Below are 21,078 nucleotides of genomic sequence, written 5' to 3' on the forward strand. Positions count from 1 at the left end.
TTCTTTGCACTCCCTAGCACACCCTAGCACTCTCTGACATGCCCTGACACTCTACCATGCCTTGGCACTGCCTAACATATAACGTTGTGACTCCCTCCTTAGAACACTTGGAACTTGTTGGCACTCCCTATCACACACTCTTATCTCTTCATTTCCATGCATTTTGAACTAGTTCTCCATTATGTTTCTATGGCACTCCCTAACATTCGCTGGCATGCATTGACACACCCTGACACATGGCACATCTTGGTATGTTTCCTTGGCACTCTAGCATTCCTTGGCACTACCTAACATATCTTGTTGATCCCTCCTTACCACACCTGGAACTCACTAACATTCCCTGTCACACACTCTTATTCATTCATTTCCATGTATTTGAAACTAGTGATCCCTTTTATTTCCTTGGCACCCCATAATACTCCCTGGCATGAATTGGCACACCCTAGCACCTGGCACATCTTGGCATGTTTCCCTAGCCTCTATCATGCCTTAACACTGCCTACCATACATTATTACTCCCTCATCACACATGTATCTCACTGACACTTCCTGTCACAAACTCTTATTTGTTCATTTGCATGCACTAATTTGACCTAATGCTCCCTTGTGTTTCCCTAGCACTCCCTAACACATCCTAGCACATGTTGACACACCCTGGCACCTGGCACATCTTGGCTGCATGTCGTCCTAGCAATCTAGCATGACTTAGCACAACCTATCATACCATGCCACTCTCTTCTTAGCACACTTGGAACTCACTCACACTCCCTATCACACACTCTTATTCATTCATTTCCATGCATTTTGACCTAGTGCTCCCTTAAGTTTCTCTGGCACTCCCTAACACTCCTTAGCACGCATTGGCACACCTTGGTGCTTGGCACATCCTGGTATGCTTCCCTAGCACTCTAGCATGCCTTGGCAGTAATGCATAACATACCTTGTCACTCCCTCCTTAGCACACCTGGAACTCGCTGAATGTAGTGTCCATTGCATGATTGATTCTTCCACCCTTACAAAATCCGTAGTCCACGCTATTAAATCATGCAATAGTTCATCTTCTGTGCAATCCCTGCATTTCGGGTCCTGAGAAGAGGAATCATGGAATTTGTGTCAAACAATCGCTGGATACAGACAAAACCTCTTCAATCGCATTGCTTTAAACCATAGTTACCATTCAGATTCGAATTCCATACGATACAGTAAAAATTTGAATAAGAAATTTTCAATTCGAACAAAATTCAACATCATACATCTTAAAGGTTAACAAATATGTGGTTTTCTTTCTATAACAACCATTGCTTTTGCTCATTTCTTTCCATTAATTTTTAAATTTAAATAATTTATATTAATTTTGACAAATATAAACAATTTTAAAATTACAATTCACCAAAAAAAACCATATTTCACTCCTCCCTCCAAAAAATTATTTTATTTTCAAAATTTAAAACTTTAATGTAAATCTAAATATGAAATATTGAAAAGATATTAAATTTCATCTTATATAAACCTATTAAAAATTTAAATTATTAAATTTAATAATTAAATATTAAATATTAAAATATATAAAATTTCTTTAATATAAATATATTTAAAATTTCAATTAATTTCCATTACACATAGAATTTTTTGACTTCACAACTCAGATTTTGCTATCGGGCGGCCATTTATTTTGGCTTTAGCGGCCAAGGGTTTAACCATGTGGATATAGCATAATCTCTCAACCGAATTTCCTTATAGGCACACAATAAATTATTCCTGTAAACCTATAGGTTGTATGTATAGCCATATCTGTTATTTCCAGTTTCGGAGGCACAATAGATCCAAACTCCGTGTGTAGTGATCTGCTCTGGTCTGCAAACATGGGTCGCGCTATTCGTGCACAGAGAAAAGGAGCAGGCTCCATGCTCAGATTCCACACCCATCATAGGAAGGGACCTGCACGTTTGGGAAGCCTCGACTATGGCAAGCATAATGGGTACATTAGGGTAATTTTCACGGACGTAATGCATGACCCTGGCCGCAACGCTCCCCTCTGCAAAGTGACCTTCGGGCACCCATTCCATTACAAGCATAAAAAAAAGCTCTTATTAGTTACCGAAGGTATTTACACGGGACAGTTTGTTTATTGCGGAAAGAAGGCCATTTTGACTGTGGGTAACTTGTTGCCTTTGAGATCTATTTTGGAGGTTTGCTAGGGCTTTGGAGACTAAGACATCGTCGTCAGCCACAATATTGATAACGACACTACCAAGGTGAAGCTTCCCTCTAGAGCCCTATTCTAATTTAAAAGAAGAAAATCCTAGAAGTTGTATTCTATTTTAAAGAATCTGTTCATCATTTTTACTTTTATATGAAAATCTTAAAAATCCTATTCTATTTCAAAGAATGAAAAATCCTGGAAACACTATTCTTAGATAGAATAGACCATGCCTATTTCCCTAGAAACCCTATTTTCAGATAAAATAGACCATGTTAGGGCCATTCATTTCGCCTTTTCAATCCTATTATACATAAATCTATAACCACCAATTACTCGGCAAGTGTTAGACAGTAAGGAGTGGTATGACCATTAATGTAACAAAGTGCACAAGAAGGTGGAATTTGGGATTAAGGAGGTATGTACGAGAATATGTGTGAGCAAATCGAAAGTTAGAAACATCGATCTATATTTCAAGGGGCCTAATAATGTTGACACTAGCTTTATCTTGATACTAAATTCATAAGTTGCCGACAGAGGCAGTGCAGTGGTAGAAGAAAAGAGCGGCGGTGTGATGGATTTGCCTGTATCTTTCAGGAGGATATTTACTGAGGTTGAATCGGGGGAGGGGCTGATGGCTTTTATTTTAAGCAAAGCTGTCAGGAATCCTAGGCCAGGACCCATCCAGGTCTAGCTTTTTCAAGAAATCAACACAGGTGCCAGAAATCTGTATTAATCTTATGCAGATAGATGAGTCCTTATCTAGACCGAAGCAAGTATGGGTATTTCCCCTCCGAAAATAACTCAGCGGCTTTGCAAAAACATAATTTGGAAGCTATCGGGAAGGGTTCAAATTTCTCTATTGGGCCAATTTATGTATTAAAAATTTCTACATCCTTCTCAAAATGAGACAAATTTATGGATTAAAAATTTCTACATCCTTCTCAAAATGGATTTTCAAAGGTCTGTAGTTTTAGAGAATTGACACAGGCGCCAAAAATCTGTATTAATATTAAGCATATAGATGAACCCTTATCTAGACCGAGGGAAGTATGTGTATTTACCATCGGAAAATACCTCGGCGGTTTTGCAAAAACATAACTTGGAAGCTATCGGGAGGGGTTGCGATTTCCCTTATTGGCCAAATTTATGGATCAAAAACTTCCACATGCTTCTCAAAATGGATTTCAAAGGTTCGTGGTTCCTCTGTAAGGAGGGGCTCTCGTTTTAGTATTGGATCATTGGGTTTGATTTGAGAATGATTTGTCCATACGCTCTCTAGTTGGGATCAGATTTGAATACCTCGGTTTCAAATTTCAGAACATATATTATTTTAAGCTGTCAGAGGCTGGGGGGTTCAAATTACCAAAGACATTGTTTAAGCTCAAAAGCCAGGGAGATCGAGCTTTCCCTTGCAGGAAATATTTGTTGTCTTAGCGATTTTTGCATCCTTCTCAAATATAAGATGGCAAAAGGACCTCGGTAGGGCAGGACTCTTATGCAGCATTGGATATTTGATCCAAAATTGGATGTACCCATAAACACTCTAGTCTGAATCAGATTGTAGTACCACCCTTTCCTTAGAACTTTCGAATTGTAAGGATGACGTTCTTCTAACCAGTTGGCTTTATTAAGCCAACTAGGATAACGATGGAACACAAGTTGAATTCCTTTTCTAGATATGTGCAAACATTGATCTAAACGAAGAAAGCCTATCGTCAAGAATTACTCTTTTCCTCAGAGAAAAGAGGCATCCTGATAAACTGCAGTATCAGAGAATTTTGTGAGCATGACCATATGGAGTTCAAATGCCCAAAAGGATGAGGAAGGACTATCGAAGCTTTAGGTAAAGGGAAGCTGTCAAACTTTCAGCCACACAAACCCAAAAAAAAACTAAGTGGATTTAGAAGGACATAGATAACGTCGAAGCCCAGAAAGATTCCAAGACCTGGAAACATTAACAGAATATGGGTTGTCGAAACCTCTGGGCTTCTAAAAGCACTAACAGGGTGAAGCTTCCCTCTTTAAATTAGAACAGGGCTTCTAATTGAAAACCCTATCAAAAAGTTGACCAGAAAGCACCAATTTATCCGGCATCTCCTTGATTGAAGGGTCATATAATATGAAAGTTTGCCCCTTTTATTTCTTATTTAACTTAAATTCAATTTAAATTTAATCGAACATTATAATTCCTTTCTTTTAAGGAATAAATTTTTAACCAACATTATTGCAGTTCCAAGTGGTAAAAAACTATCAATGATGCATAGACGTGTTCCACCAAAGGGATTCAGAAATTGTGTACGGGTGCTACGTTTTGCCAATGGATCACAATGTTTGTGCCCTGCACCTACGATTGACTGAAGAAGGTTCGGCTGGGGAATTTTAGGTACATTCGATTTCAGGAAAATAATAATAATTACATTCGTGATTTCTAATAGTATTGGGTGTACTTCTCGGTTTTGATGAGTTCTTTAAATTTCATAATCCATTGCTTTCTAATTTTCAGAGTATTTCTGAATAGTCTATTAAATTAGTTTAACTTTTGACACATGAACTAAATTTTCTTTTGAGTCTTCAACCTTTTAACAGTTTTTTGTGAAGATATTTTTATATTATCTTAAATTTTGATATATTTGACAAAAAATTTGTCATGGTATTCATCTATTTTTCATGGTTCTTTTATAAAAAATTTACGCTGATATATTTGATGAAAACATGGTTTAAGATATTTATGTCCAAGAATTCAAAAACAGATAAGGAATCGATGCCTCTGCCTTCAACGATGCCTTTTATCCGGTGGTTCCTCTACAGTTGATGCCTCCACTTCTGCCCATGGCTCCCTGTAAACTATGTCGACTGAAGCTCGACTATCTATATCTACTGCCCATGATTCTGCTGCCTGTGCAGCCATATCTGCCCATCATTCCATCAGTTGTTTCGCTGGAAATCAGTGACAACGAAAAAGCTAGCAACACGTCCAACAACAATTTTCGTATTATATTATGTTTTATGTTGATTCTATGAAAATAATATATTATCATTTTACTCTTTTTTACGTTTCTTGGTGATCATTTTTCTTTTCTCAATTATTTTCGCCCTCTGTTCACCTGTGAAAATTTACCAGTCAGTTTGCCCTTTTTCGAGAATGAACTTAATAATTACAAATAAATACATGTAATTACAAATAAACACATGTTCTAAACAAGTCTAAAATATCTCTTTAGATAAATAAATATTCTAGAGTGAAGATTTAATGAATAACAATATAGATAATAGAACATGAAAAATAAATAGTACAAAATATCCGAAGAGATGCATTACCACATATTACCCATATTTCTTACTACTAAGAAAAGAAACGATTATAATGGGTTGATACTTTAAAAAGAAAAAAAACGAGTAATATGGCATTCGATCATGCATAAGGGCATGTATTGTAAGAAACATCGCACAAATTTTATTTCGTCTGACATGAAATATATACAATGTCTTCAACCTAATACAATGATAAAATGGCAAGAATCCCACTAAGGGAAGGAAAAAGTCCTGTAATAATTTAAACGAGAAAAGATTTTAACAGTAGGGTCAATATCACTTTATAAAAGAGTTCTTATGTACTGATAATTTCCAACAGAAGTAAGGGATTAAAATTCTTTCTTATAGGGTTATTTTATAAAGATAATAAGTGACAAAAATTTCCATTGTAGGAACAAATCCTGAGTTAAAAGTCAGCTAAAATTAAGAATACTCTTAGAGACATAATTATTTAGCTAACTAGTTGTAATCTTTATTAATACAAATACTTAGGCATTGTAATAAGGAGAAGGTTTGGAAAGCTAGTTTGGAAGCTTATCCATATGGAGGCTTGATTAAACCAATTAAAATAACCCCAAGCACTCAAACCATAATGATGCATGAAAACCCTAGAGAAGGGGATTGGCCTCATGGTTGAGAATCCTAGAAATAAACAAACAACTTGTAAGGAGTCGAAGAACGTCTTCATAAGTATCTTATCCAATGTAGCAAAAGCAGAAATGGTTTCTCTATAGGGAGAGAGTCGAACGTGTAAGGTAAAAAATAAGTTAAATGAGAAGAATTCATATAAAAAAGTCATTATCTAAAATAGTATCAAATAGAACCATCGTAAACAAGTCGAGTGTGTTTAGTGGAAGGAACCAAATATACCTTGGGAAAAATACAAGTCCAATACATGGTGTCCTACCCTATAATTAGAATGAATAACAACAAATTAAGAAGAAGAAATTATAGCATTATTTAAAAATTGAACAAATTGTTGATTTTATTTTACCAAGTTTACATGAAACATGTGTTTTGGAGTTAAGTTTTACATTGTGTATTTGTTTGTCTTTGGTTTTGCTGCTTTTTGATGCATAATGTAACATGTTTTCTATGTGTGAAAGCATAATCACAAGCTTCAAACAAGTTAACAAGCTTTAGCTAGGATGTTTAGAAGTTGTATTCTCCACCTAGGTTTGAATCTTGCTTTTGACATGTGCTCCTTGTGGGCTATTTGACTCTGCAAGGAACCATTTCATGTGGATGGGGCCAAGAACAATCCTTGGGTGACTTTGATGGATTAGATTATGACTAGTCAGCCACATAGCCAAGAATTGACTCCACAAATATGCTGATACATATTATTTTTTCAAATAGATCGTGGAGTAAACACTGCAAGAAAAATGAGCAATAGGAAAAGGTCAAATAAAGCCCTATCTTAGCTTTACACATACATTTAACCAGTTAGAAGAACATTTACATGAGTAATAGAAGAATCAGCTTACATAACCTTATTGGAAGTGCCATGCCCATAATCTTGATGAATAACAGATATGCAAGGTGGCATGTAAGAAAAATGGAGTTCAAAATAAGAGAACATGATCTGATGCGGTGCTTTGTCTTACCTTATAACACCATGAATAGCAAAAACAACATAGTCAACATCAACAGATTTATTTAAATGACTTTAAGCTAGAATATTTGGTAGTGGAAACATGAGAATGAGGAGTGGGACTGCTTAACTTTTATCATGATTCCATAGATCTATGTTATCTGAATGGGAATATTAGAAAGAAAAAATAATTATTTTAATGATTCTTAAAATTTATAGGAAACATGTTAATCACACTTTACAGGTCACTTGGGGTCTTATTTTCAGATTGTATGTTGAATCTCGGTTCTATGTTGAATTTCAATTTTGTTATATGACGGGAGGGATAACTCTAATTGTCTCATTTTTCAGGGTGAAGATTCCCTCTGGAGCTAAGAAGATTGTGTCAAGTGGTTGTACAGCTATGATTGGTCAAGTTGATGGAGGTGGAAGAACAAAAAAACCAATGCTTAAGGCTCACAATGCATACCACAAATATAGGGTCAAAAGAAACTGTTGGCCCAAGGTTCGTGGCGTGGCGATGAATCGAGTTGGGCATCCTCATGGTGGAGGTAATCATCAACGTATTGATCATGCTAGTACTGTACATTGGGATGCACCACCAGGGAAAAATGTTGGGCTTATTGCTACTAGAAGACCCTGTGGATGCATTGGGTGTTATCTTATTCTGAACAACCATTTCATATATTTTCTGGCTAATTATGAACTCAAAATTCTGTTTTATTTCATTTTAATATTGCATGCCTGAATCCTTTATATATAGCAGAAGCATGGCCCATGTCAATCTCTAGTTGTTCCTCTGGGGCTTAGCCTTATGTCTTTCTAACTTTCATGTTCTAGATGTGTAATCCCAAAGAGGTTGCATCAGAAGAGTACAATGAGTTTTACAAGAAGGCATTCAATGAATTTCTAGATCCTTTGACATACACTCACTTCACAACCGAGGTATGGCCTTTTGGATAGATGTACAGAGATCTTTAATAAAGAAAATTTCTTCTTTTGGTTCACGTAATCGGTGTATGAAAGATTATTACAACAAATTGCCCCATACTGTCTGAATTCAGGGTGAAGTAGAGTTTAGAAGTGTCCTTTACATCCCTGGTATGGCTCCCCTCAGCACTGAGGATATAATGCATCCAAAGACTAAGAGCATTCGTCTATATGTCAAGCGTGTTTTTATTTCTGATGACTTTAATGGTGAATTGGTAAGTTGTATTGATTGTCTTTTTTGCAACTACTTCACTCCTGGAATGTTTCCTCCAAAAATTATAGTCTCATTTGAGGGTATCTGGTGCTTATGTTGAACAAAATATGTTCTACCTGTATGTAGTTTCCATGCTAGCTGAGCTTTGTTAAAGGTGTTTTCGATTCAAATGATCTTCTTCTTAATGTCTCCAGGGAGATCCTTCAAGAAAGCCGCATTGTAAGTTCCTCATTCACACCTTCCTTTTCAAATATGCCATTGTATGACGTTAAATTATAAGATTTAATATGCAGTTCAGTTGGTACTTTTTTGAATAATATTGATATGCAAGCATTAATATGAGCTTCTATGTTGGAAATATTTTGGTTTCCAAGTATTTCGTGGGTTTAAAGAAGAAAAATATGGATTGTGTCTTTATGTTTGATTTAGTTGTAGATGGTAAATGTTTTGTTCTGGAGCTAGGTAGGGATTTTATATTGCTGTTACATCAAGTCATATGCCATTTGAAGTTTCAACGAGTCTAACTACAAGATATTGTGATTATTTGCTTTCATGTCTTTAGCAGTAGTAAATGTTTGATGCAATGGCATTTCGGTTGAACATTTGACTAATTAAGTTTAGTTGTGACTAAATCCTTGAATGTGCATGTCAGGTTCGTATAATGAAGATGCGTCTTGTACAGAAGACATTTGATATGATTCAGGGCATTGTGCAAAGTGAGAATAAAGATGTAAGTCCACAACCTGTAAATTTAGAGGAAAGTTATTAACCGTGTCATGGCCCAAGAAATATTGTTATGCTATCCTACTTTCCACCTTAAATTCAATGTGAGGTTCTCATTAAACACTATCTATTTGAATGGAGTTATGTTTCATAGATTAGTAGAATCCAGTTAATATCTATGCCATAATTTGAGTTGTTTATAGATTCCTTACATCTTTATGTTCCTGAACTTTCTTCTCAGAAATGGAAATCATGTTTTGTGACAGCAATGTTGATTGATTCTTGTCAGCTTAATGAAACTGAAGTATTATTGCATTGTCTTTTGTCATATTCTTTGATGTTGATTGAGTGAATGCGTTTTGAAGCTTCTGTAAAAGGAATTTACATTATTTTGGATTATTAATGCAGGATTACAAGAACTTCTGGGAGAACTTTGGAAAGTATATCAAATTGGGCTGTATCGAAGACTCAAATAATCATAAACGGATTGCTCCTCTTTTACGGTTCTTCTCATCCATGCATGAGGAGATGATTAGCTTGGATGATTATATTGAAAACATGACTGAAAAACAAAATGGTATTTTTTATATTGCTTCAGATAGCATTAAAAGTGCCAGGAGTGCACCATTTTTGGAAAAAAAATTTCAGAAGGATATTGAGGTATGATTTTACTTTTCCACATAAATGACTTATATATTTCATGTACCTTGATAGTACATACAAAGTGACAACTGCATTGTACTGTGTTGCTTTACAGGTCCTCTATCTCGTAGACCCAATTGATGAGGTCGCTATTAAAAATCTTCAGACATACAAAGACAAAAAATTTGTTGATATTAGAAAAGAAGACCTGGACCTAGGTAAGTAATTTGTATGTTGTATTGATATACTTGATGATGGAACACAATAACTAGAGTCTGGGAAGTTCTATACAGTCTGTCTCATTCTGAAGAAGCATGCCAATGAATGTGGTAGAAAATTATCCATGAATAAGAGCAACTCTCTGACCATCAGTTGCAGAAGAAACATGACCCTAAATGAAGCAAAATTTGTCAATTTCATTTCTGACATCAGAGAAAACTATGTTTTGTACATCTTGAGTGGGCCTAATAGTTGATAACATGTGCTTCCTTGTAAGAGGTCACAAGTTCAAAGTCAAACCACAGGGGGTTAGAGTATGTACACCTCAGTAGACTTTAGCAGTCAAATCACTGCATGGAGATGGGTCACTTGTCCCACAAACAAGGGGGTTTCATACATCTTAAAATTAGATTATTATTATAATTTTCATCCTCTGCTTTTGAGTGATCATTATTTTTGCTTGCAAGTAGATCTATTATTTTCAGAGGAGAACAGACATGCATGTCTAGATTGGATGTTTTGAGTACAGAATTGCTGTCTTTTTTATATTTTCAAAGAGAACAGGCATGCATGTCTGGATTGGATATTTTTAGAACAAAATTGCTGTCTTTTTTATTTTAAATCTTTTTTTTGTTCTTGTCCACATTTATTCATATGGTCTAAGTCCTATGTTTTGTCTGATTGAGTACGTGTTATGAAAAATATTGAACTTCAAAAGAAGTGAGCTTGGTTTTCTCTTTTCTTCTGTGTGCTTGCATGCCCACATCACATGCTCACAGGTATCTTCATGTCCTCTTTGGGCACCAATGGCTCACTATTTCTTGCAGCAGAATTTATTCTTACCTGCAGACAAAGGTTGTGTAAGAGTCCTTGGTGTCCAGTGCAACATTCTTCATTGCTGGGACCTTGTACCATGTCCTCAGCAACAAACCTGCAATGGTTGGTCAGTACATAACCAAGGCATACACATACATGCAGAACCTCTATCATATGAACATACATCATTTACACATCCTATCCCTAGCTGTTCTGACCAATGAAGAGGCTTGCTTTCACACAAATACAAACACAGTTTCACTCAGAAATATTTCTTTCTTTTCTCTAATACACATATCATATCCTCATGCACACATATTGATCACTGATATTCCCCCTCTTGGCCTCTCAATGCACATTCAAGCATCTGGCTCTTAGTAGGAACATTCATAGGTATTACAGGGAGAAATATGCTGTTGTTATTGATATGCATATAATTACTAATACTATCGATTTGTTGTGTGTCTGAGCACTCTCTTCCTCCATGGAGTATACTATTTAACACCTCTATTATACTTCATGCACTCAATCCCTCTTCAGAGGCATCACAACCTTTATTATTATCCTTGTACAACTATCTCTAAAATTTTTGGAGACTGTGCTAGGCCAATGACAATGGCAAGCAGTGGTCTTTGCCTTTGCAGCCTCTTTTGTCTTTTAACCTCTTTTGTTTGTGTTGCCGCAAAATCTATCAGGCCTTGGAGAGGGGTACCCTACAAGGAATGCACTAGACTAAGTGACAACAATAGTGTGGCGGCCCATTGTCACCACAACCAAAACTCCCTGCTCATTATGGATTTTCACCAATGGGAGGAGTCCCTATATATAATAAGTCACCTAATAGGTGTTCTAAGCTTGGAGGTGTAAGGTGACAAAGAGGCCTCCAAGGGAAAGGCACAATTTAGGCATAAGGCATCAAGAGGAAGAAGTTCGCTTTCCTTGAAAAGGCCAAATTAGGGCAACATAAGACCTAGGGTTTGATTTTTTTAGGTTGAGAGTTGGGATGACTAAAGGTCAAGATGCCAAGAAAGGGCTTCCTACAACATATTCCAACAAGGTTAAGGCACACGAAACCCTCAAGAGGCCCCCAAGTTGAAGCTATAACTAAAATAGGGTTTACACTAGGGAAAATATCTAGGGTAAGGGAGATTATTCATAAAAATAGAATGAATGCCCACCAAGGGGAATGATTTTGTGGCAACCACTCAACCCTCGATGTTTAGACTTTCCATGACCAAAATTCCCTCTCCTTGTCACTGAGAGCCCTAGTTGGTTGCTTGGCCATTCAGAGGACCAAGATAGGTAAGAGAGAGAAAGTAAACTTAATGGATGAAAATTGACTTTATCACCAAATAAGGATGGGCGATGCCTAGTCCTAGTGTTGATGGAGTGTATGGATTCATTAGGTTGGCTAAAACTTGTAAAGGAGTAAGGATATTTTGATGCCCTAACATCATAACCCTAAGTATTTTCTTTATGTGGGACCAAAATTCACTTGGGAGAGCTAATGTAAGATCACCAAGGGGCTTTCCATTCACATATCATACAATGAGTAATGCATGCAATAATATGAATTAGCATCCACAAAGTTGATACTAAACAAAATTAAGGCACAATATTTAATCTAGATCACCGATTTATTCTATATATTAGACATGAAATCAATTTTTTTCAATAAAAGAGCACTTGCAAGACAATATGCATGTACAATCCAATCATTGATCCAAGGCAACTTCTCCAAAGACAAGAATATAGCTCCAATACAAAGTATTCTCCATAGATCACATCTCTCCAATAGGAAAAGAGGCTCAAATTCTCAAGTAGAGACGCTGAATTCACAAGTGATGATGATGACAAATGAAAAAATCCTTTCCTTTATTTATATCAAGAGGACAAGTATAATTTTTAGTCTAAAAGCCCCTAAAAGACAAGTAAAATCATAATGATGCATTGGGTTACAAGTCAACCCATATAGCTTAGACAATAAAGCAAATGAGAGCCCACATGTGTGAGCAGTGAGGCCTCAAAAGGCTGGTGTCATCCAATAAATGAGCTCCATGTGGCATGCGTTGAGGCTTTTGGGTGGCAAGTGTGGTGTAAAAGCCTTTAAAAATCATTATTTGAATGTTTTCCCTCAAATATCCATCAATATCACTCTGCGGTTCCTAGAATTATCATTTGAGGGTTGGCATTTTGATATTCTTTTTATTTTATTTTGTGGCCATGATATGCTCTTTCTTTTTCTTTTAGCTACATCAACCTCTTAGGGTAAAGTTTCGGGCCCAACCTAGGTATGTAGATGTATGGGTGTCAAATCCCAGAAAACTAAGGGTCAATGGAACCTGAAGAATGGAGGTGGAACATGGGCTTGTAATGTAAGATGAAAAGTGGAAAGTATGGAATAGGGATAAATGGAACAATGTTATCTCAATCAACCCCACCTATACCCATTGGGCCATTAGGGGAGGCCCCATTGGACTAAGATCAAAGATTAACCCCCCCCATTTAAGGTGAGGGAACAAGATCACAGTCAAATCCCCTCTTTCTTCCAGGTCATCCCACAATACATATAAAATGCCCAAATACAAACAAGAATAAGCACCAAATTGCAAAATGAATAAATTAGCCTTTGATTGGAAGCAAACCTTCGCTCATGTGTTTTCGTTGGATGGGTGAGAATGTATATGACTAATGCAAGTGGTGGGGATACAATGGCAGATTGTCAGCTAGTGGTGGCTGTTAGTGGCTACATGGTTGGTCAGATGGATGTGAAGATTGGGAGAATTTTTTTCTCCTATAGGGGCACCCACTTTGGTGGGTAATGTTAGTTTTTGTAGCATCGGATGGTGTTCTAGTCTCTGAAGTTGTCAGAGAGGCTAAGAAACACTAGGACTCCATAACCCAAAAAAAGTTTTAGGAAAATCCACCTAGAAGTGCCTTAATTAAGTTAATTAATCAGTAATTAAATTTTTCCTAAGTCTTAGGGAAAATGATTAATTAACAGTAATTAATTCAGGAAGGTGAGATTTTTCTAGAAACTCACATTGATCGACTAGGAAATAATCTTAGTCATTGATTAAGTTTTAATCTTGGCCGTTGGAGTCCCAACTAGAGATTATAGGAAGAAGTCGATGGGTAAATGGAGGAATACACTTGAGATTGATTTCCTTGGGTAGTTTGACTTTCTAGAGAGCAACAATTGTTTGCTAGTAGAGTTCGAGTCAAAGAAGGGAAGCAGGGACAGAGAGAGGTAAAGACAGTGAGTTCGGAGGAAACTTTATAGATCCTGAGAGTAGCTTGCAGAGACGCAGAGATAGCCACAGAGAGGATGACACAAGTGCTGCGCATACGTCTCTAGAGGGAAATTCAATTTAGCTAGAGGAAGGGTCGTTGCAAGTGCTAGTGGCCGAAAGAAATTCCAAAGGGCCAAGCCAGAGGCTTCCAGACCAATGACAATCAGTTAGAAACTAATCGGAGGTAGTTCCAGGCCAGCAAGTTTCAGGCATGCGTAGAGTTGGTGTAGGGCCTGTGCAGAGGCGTTGGAGAGCTAGTTCGATTGGCTTGATTGAGCCAGGATTGCTTGTGGGGATGAAAAAATTTCCTCACAATATTTTTACCAACATTTTTCTTTGTAGCATTAGCAAATTTCAACATCGAGTTGTACTCGAAATTTCTCACTGTTGCTTAATAATAAAAACCTTCCGCTGCTGCACCGGTTTTCCCAAGTTGGGTTTTTCTGGGGACTTTTGTCGAAAAATAACGATGTTATAATTGTGTATGCTAGTATTTTCTCAGTTTCCAGTTTATCTTCCACAATGTTTAATTTTGTGAAGATTGCAGTGTGATTAATTCGTTGTTACCGTAGCAATAAACTACTAAAGTGATTAACAATTAGAAGAATTAATTTTGGTTGCCGCAATAGAATTTCAGTTGTGAAATTTTCGTAGGTAATAGTTTGTAGAGTGGAATTTCTTTTATCTTTGTCTCCCTCGTCGCATCTGGTTTTGTGTAACTATTGAAATGACTCATGGAAGTTTTCCTTATTACCTCTATGACTCCTTTGTGCTCAGTTACCTAAAAAAGATGGTGGTACAGGACATAGAGAATGAATTTGGTACTGGTTGGTCGGTTAAGAAGATAAAATTGCAAATGTTGCTCAACAGTAAGAGGTTTCGTTGCAACCAAACAAGAAAAATTAAAAAAATGCCTCAAGATCAAACACTGAAACAAAGACCATTTGACATACCTTTTAAATTATGGAAAGAACTTGTAAAATCATATGAGAAGTTGGATGCACAAAGAAAGGTCCGCGATGAAAGCATTCAGGGATTGAATTTTTCATTAAACGTTATTTAGAATGTATTAATACTTATAAGTATCTTAAACGTGTATTTGTGTGAAAATAAATTGAATTGGTTTATGTTTAAGGACAAGGCATCCAAGGCGAGGTTAACCAAGACAAAAGTCACTCATCGTAGTGGCCAGAAAGGTTTAAAAGCACTGATAACAACCTTTGTAAGTATATTAAACATTTGATATTTTTTTAATAAAATTTGTACTAGAAGAAAGTCATTGTTATCTAATTTCTCCCTATTTACTGAATGGCAGGAACTAAAATATGGAAGACCTCCAAATCATTTGGAAAAGGAGGCACTGCAGCAAAAGAGATGGGTTGAATTTGTTGTTTGGATGGACTCTATGGTATGTAATCTTAGTTGGATTTCCAATATACTTTTGAACTGTATTTTCATTTTATTTTTTAGTACTATTAGATATTATATCTTACCTCATTTTATGGTTAGCATTGTATAACAAAAATATGCGTTGTGTTATGTAATTAATACTAACATGTAATATTGATTTTTTTGCCAGAATACTATAGGTAATGATTGCCAAGACGATGATCACGATGATGATCCAAACTATGCTCAACATATATCAGGAGATGATGAGGATGAGGATGATGGTGGTGAAGGAGGAGATGATGATGACAGTTGTGGTGTTGGTGATGATGTGGAAGAGACTAATGAGGATGGTCAAGATGATCATGAGGATGATCTTGGTGGTGGTAGCTAGGCATGCACATGCATTGTTTTTGATGAAGAAATTATTGTGTAGAATGACATTGTTATGTTTAGATGGGTGTTCTGAATTTACCCTATATCAATGAAACATTTTGATGTGATAATCATACGATGAGTTTGATTTGATTAAATATGATGATGATATTATTATTATTATATTTTTGTTTGATTTATATTGGAAAGTATCATCATTATTTTGATAGAGAATTATAATGTATGGTGATATTACCATCTTTGGATGTATGTTGTTAATTTATCATAGAATAATTATATTCATGAAATATTTTGATCTGTTAATCATATTTGAATTTTAATTGTTTTGATTAAATATAATACTGATCTTATTAGTATTATGTTGCTATTTTATACATGTGTTGAAAATTGTCAATGAATCATTGTATATGATGACATTGTTATTTTCTTGGATGGATGTTGTCAATTTCCCTTAAATTTCTTTACAAATGATTTTGAATTGTGATATCTTCTTTAATGATATCTAGAAACTATGATATATTTCACTATGCAATTGAAATTAGTAAAATGAATCTATAAAGGCGGTCATATATGTAAAGAAAAATATACAACTAGATGTAAAATAAGATGCAAAGTTGAGTGCTAAAAAGAAGCAAAAAATGTTACAAATTAAGATGCCAAATGATGATGCAAATAATGGTTTAAATTTGGGATGCAAACTTGGGCGCAAAAAAGGAAAAAAAAAGGATGTAAGAAAAGACATAAAACAAGATGCAAAATGGAGCTGAAAAAAGGTGAAACCAAGGATGCCATATTGGATGTAAAAAATGATGCATAATCAGATGCAAATTTAGGCTCAAACTTAGACACAAAATTATATACAAATGTGGACACAAAATGAGGCAAAAAAAGATGCAAATTTGGATGGTGAAAACGATGTAAAACTAGACACAAAAAAATACAAAATTGGATGAAAAAGTGGGCGTAAATAATGGTGCAACATTGGACACATAAGTAGACACAAAAAATGGTGCAAAAATGGGCATAAAAATAGCTCAAAATTGAATGCAAAAAATAATGCAAAACTTGGTGCAAAAACAAATACAAAAGTAGACGTAAAAAATGGCTTTAAATTGAATGTACCATTAGACACAAAATAAGATGCAAAGGTGGACACAACACATGACTCAACATAAGATGCAAATATAAATGCAAATTTGGATGCTTAAAATGATGTAACATTGGATGCAAGAAATGGTGTTAAAAACGATGCAAAATTGGATGCAACAAATGACGCAAAATATGGTGCAAAATGGGATGGGAAAAATGGAGACAAATCAAACGTAAAAGTGGACGTAAAAAATGGTCCAAAAAAAGATGCACAGATGGGGACAAAAATGGATGCAAAATTTGGTGCTAAATCAAATTCAACACATGGTGCAAAGATAGGCACCAAAGATGGTGCAAAAATAGGTACAAAACTAGAAGCAAAAACTAGTATAAGACTAGATGCAAACCCTGGCGTAAGACTATATGAAAAAATTGACACAAAATGGATGTAGAAAAAGACGTTAAATTGGATGCAAAATACGATGTAAACTTGATGCAAATGATGGCGCAAAAATGGAAGCAAAGAATGACACAAAATAGGAATCAAAAGACGATAAAAAATAGATGCAAAAAATGACACAAAACTAGAAGCAAAACCTATCATAAAATAAGATGCAAATCTTGGTTCAAAATTTGACGCAAAAAATGATGCATAGTTTGGTGTAAAAAATGATGCAAAATCTAGCGTGAAAAAGGATGCAAAATCAGGCGCCAAAAAGGATGCTTTAAAAATTGTACAATAGAGCCAGGTTTAGCGCCAGGTTGCTCATCACAATTACAAAAAAAATGCACTAAAATCTGGCGCAAATGGCTGGTTTTGTTGTAGTGTGTGGATCAACTAAGCAATTCCAATTTGTTTTTTCTTTTAAAGTTCAATTGTTTACAAATTTACAATTCAAATTGTAGTATATCTCTAAATACTTGTAAATAAGTAATGAAATGAGCTAAGTTACCAATTAATATGTTTTTCTTTGCAGCACAATGTTGGTAGTCATTTGGAAATCAATATCCTCAATTGCAAAAGTTTGCAGTTAGATTCCTCAGTGAAACTTGCAGTGCTTCAATTTGTGAGCACAATTGGTCTATTTTTTAGTGCATATACATGAATAAGAGAAATGTTTTGGAACAAAAATGGTTAGATGATCTTGTCTTTGTACAATACAACCTTCAACTAAGTCACAACCAATTGATGAATAGAAAACCTAATCTAAATCCCATTGTGTTGGACGATATTGATCCAACATCAAAATGGGTGGAGGAGACTGAACCAGTTGAATTTGACGTTGATTTTTATATTGACATGGAGTTAAGCGGAATCAATCCCAATGAAGATATGGTAGCACGATCAGAACCAAAATTAGTAGTCGTATCAAGCAAAAGCGAACAACCAATGTAAGGAACTAGTCATGCAGCTCAACCAACTCATGCTTCAATTAGGTCTAGCTCTACTGTTATTAGTGCTACTACTAAGGTTGCAGATGAGGATGAGGCATCCTAAGACTCTAATCCTGACGATGTTTATGTAGCTCCTATTGATGATCTCGTGTTTAGTAGTGGTGATGAGTTTGATCATGATGAGGAGAGATCATGTTGATCATTGATATGTACATGTAGACTTGTAGTCTTGTAGTAGGCCAATGGAGCCATAGCTTGTAGCACTTTTTTTGGACTTTATAGGCCATTTAGAGCCACATTGCTTGTGTATTTTGGTGATAATATGTAGTGCACCTTGTTCAATTTTGATATATTCACCTTTACATGGTATATAGATGAGAAAACTTTTCATATTTTGTCTCTATTGGTTTGGAATCATGGTTATAAATCTTAAACATATTTTTTTTCCATTAGAAATTAATTATTTCATGTATTTTTTTTAAATTGGTTCATTAAGGTCTAACCAGTCATGGTTTGACCTGTTTTGGTTTGAAACCTAATTTATTAGCTGGACCTGTTTGGTCATCGATTCTGGTTTTGAATATTATGGTCACAACAAATAAAATCGAAAATTTACAATATGATTTCCTTCTTGTGATCCATTTTGACTAGCTTCGTCTAATGGCACTTTTACAAAAAAGCTAAAAAACTAGCCTCCTCCCAAGAAGAGCATGGAGGGAAAAGTTCCAAAACTAAATCTTTCGACTTCTATTTCTACTGCGTCATGGTAGCAAGACTAAATTCTAATGAATTCATTGCACATGAAAATGCAAAAACATAACATTTCTATAAATTTCTAGTAGGAAGCCCACTATTGGACCCACAATATGTGAGATCATCCTCATGATCGAAGTTCTTTCTACTGTGATCCTTCATGCTTCTTTTTAGCGATGGGGAAGAACATTTTTTTTAATCACTTTTGAGTAGGAAGGGTAAGAGGAGGGCGTGAACTTATTCTTGGCCCCCTTATATAATTCTTCTTCCTTCAATGTTGAAGGATCCTCTGAAGAGTCCTAATCTAGTCCTTCTTCTTTTCTTGAATCAGGAGGAATATTTTATGAAGATACATGATTTAGGACTAGTGTATCCATTTGGATATCAAGATTCTGATCTTCTGCCTCAAGGACATTTAAGACTTCAAAACTATTGCTAGAAAGGGGGTGATGCAGAGATTCATCCTTACATGTTTGTTGTTGGCTATTACCTAGCTTCTTGTGTTTCCTTTTCATTGGAGTGAATCCTTGCATTTCTTCTTACTCATTTTTAGGAGAAGGTAGAGTTTTTGGAGAATCACAAAGTGCAAGCATGACTACTTTTTTTTCTTTATAAAACTTAAAACAAAATTTAAAATGTAATTTCACTAAATATCATTTCAAGTCAATGTTCTTTTTTCTTTATATATTACACCTGAAGGAAAAGTTCAATGGCTAGTGATGAGGCTCATCAATACGTAAACTATATGGACCTCAATGTCACTCTCTAGCTTATTAAAATAAACTTTTCTCACACTTCTTTACATATTTTATTATATTTTTCTTATTAAGAAGGGTAAAAGTGGGATGTTATGTCATGTGGCCTAATGTGCATTAAATGTAGGATTTGGAGCAGGTTTTGGTTAATTTAAGTGCAAGAACTCGAAGTAGACAAGCAAGAGGGATTTTAGGAGATTGGATCTCCCTCTTCAACTCCTCAATCACTCGAAGATTCCTCCACCAGATCTCATCAACTCAGAGTTACAAGAAGCCAAACCCACCAAGTTCATTTGCAGCCAAGCCAGTAATAGTTGAAGACAAGTTAATCTCGAGTTTAGGAGCCAAAACTCCCTAATTTTAAGGAAGTTGTTGGTAGCGTCAGTTGTATAAATAAGAAGGAATATGGCCTCATTAGGATTTGAATTTTTATTATAGCCAAGACATAATTTTGAGCATAAGATATTGTGGTTATTATTCTCATGTTATTTTCGACATTTTGGTGATAATGGAAAGGGTATCTTTGATCCAGCACTGAGTTGACTCAGAGGGCTAAAGCTCTTAGGTTAGGGCCCAACCCTATTAGCAAAGGTTTCTCTTATTTTTGTATATGTATGCTTATATTATATTCATAGTTAACTACTAAAGTTATTTTTGTTTTATCACATTTGCAAGTGCTTGAATGATTGTTCAATTTTTCTCCCATTAGTTGAAAAGGTAGATCAGTGGTACAATAGTGAAAGTGAATACTTTAGAAATTCTTGTGATAGTGTCCTCTTCCTCATCTCCCTCATAGGATCATGGTTTGAGGGCCCCACTCTTACAGCCCCAGAAACAAATTTGTCTCCTTAAATCATTGCATGGCTAAGGTTCTTGCTTGAGTAGATTAGTGTTTATAATTTCTTGGAAGTACCTACAATTGTCATTTTGGCTTTTAATTTGTTGTAGTTTAGAAAGCATCACATTTCACATATTTCACCATCAACCACTAATAACTTTGTTTTTTTCTAAATTCAACTCATATTTTCCATATGTAAATGAAGTTATGCATAAATGAAGGAAAGAATATATGTTGTTGCAGAAGTTTTTGATCTATAGGGAGAACTCATTTCATTGGCCTCATCCAAGTTGTCTTCACCTATACTACCAAGTCTACCAACCCCTAACCCGAATTTATGTTTTGTAGCAAAGTGGACATCTCTCTTGAGAAAATCCAACCATCTTGAAGAGTTGGGTTGAGACTTGGGTAGTATACACCTCCTATATTCTTTATCCCACCATCAGACACCTTTCCC

At 35.5% G+C, this 21,078-nt stretch overlaps 1 protein-coding gene across 12 annotated transcripts; it reads left to right on the top strand.

Moving 5' to 3' along the window:
- The first annotated feature begins 1,655 nt into the window (after nt 1–1,655).
- LOC149220968 (heat shock protein 90-5, chloroplastic-like) lies at nt 1,656–15,850 on the top strand. 12 transcript variants are annotated; one of them, XR_016249326.1, is made up of 9 exons: nt 1,673–2,255; nt 7,461–7,660; nt 8,966–9,043; nt 9,445–9,696; nt 9,794–9,896; nt 11,409–11,451; nt 15,171–15,228; nt 15,322–15,414; nt 15,586–15,850. XR_016249326.1 is itself a non-coding variant. In XM_089384965.1 (9 exons), the coding sequence occupies exons 5-8, from the start codon at nt 8,975–8,977 to the stop codon at nt 15,387–15,389; spliced, it is 492 nt and encodes a 163-aa protein (XP_089241091.1). In that variant the 5' UTR covers nt 1,678–2,255; nt 7,461–7,660; nt 7,950–8,314; nt 8,440–8,532; nt 8,966–8,974; the 3' UTR covers nt 15,390–15,414; nt 15,586–15,850. The 12 variants fall into 12 exon arrangements, 10 of the variants coding, with proteins under 10 accessions (XP_089241097.1, XP_089241096.1, XP_089241095.1 ...); XM_089384965.1 differs by lacking the exons at nt 11,409–11,451; nt 15,171–15,228 and adding exons at nt 7,950–8,314; nt 8,440–8,532 and having other exon boundaries at nt 1,678–2,255; XM_089384963.1 differs by lacking the exons at nt 11,409–11,451; nt 15,171–15,228 and adding an exon at nt 4,484–4,586 and having other exon boundaries at nt 1,674–2,255.
- Nucleotides 15,851–21,078: the final 5,228 nt, after the last annotated feature.

Source organism: Pinus tabuliformis, chromosome Q (genome assembly GCF_031772625.1).
Source record: "Pinus tabuliformis cultivar Carrire ecotype Pingquan chromosome Q, CPIR1, whole genome shotgun sequence".
In the NCBI taxonomy this organism is placed as follows: Eukaryota; Viridiplantae; Streptophyta; class Pinopsida; order Pinales; family Pinaceae; genus Pinus; species Pinus tabuliformis.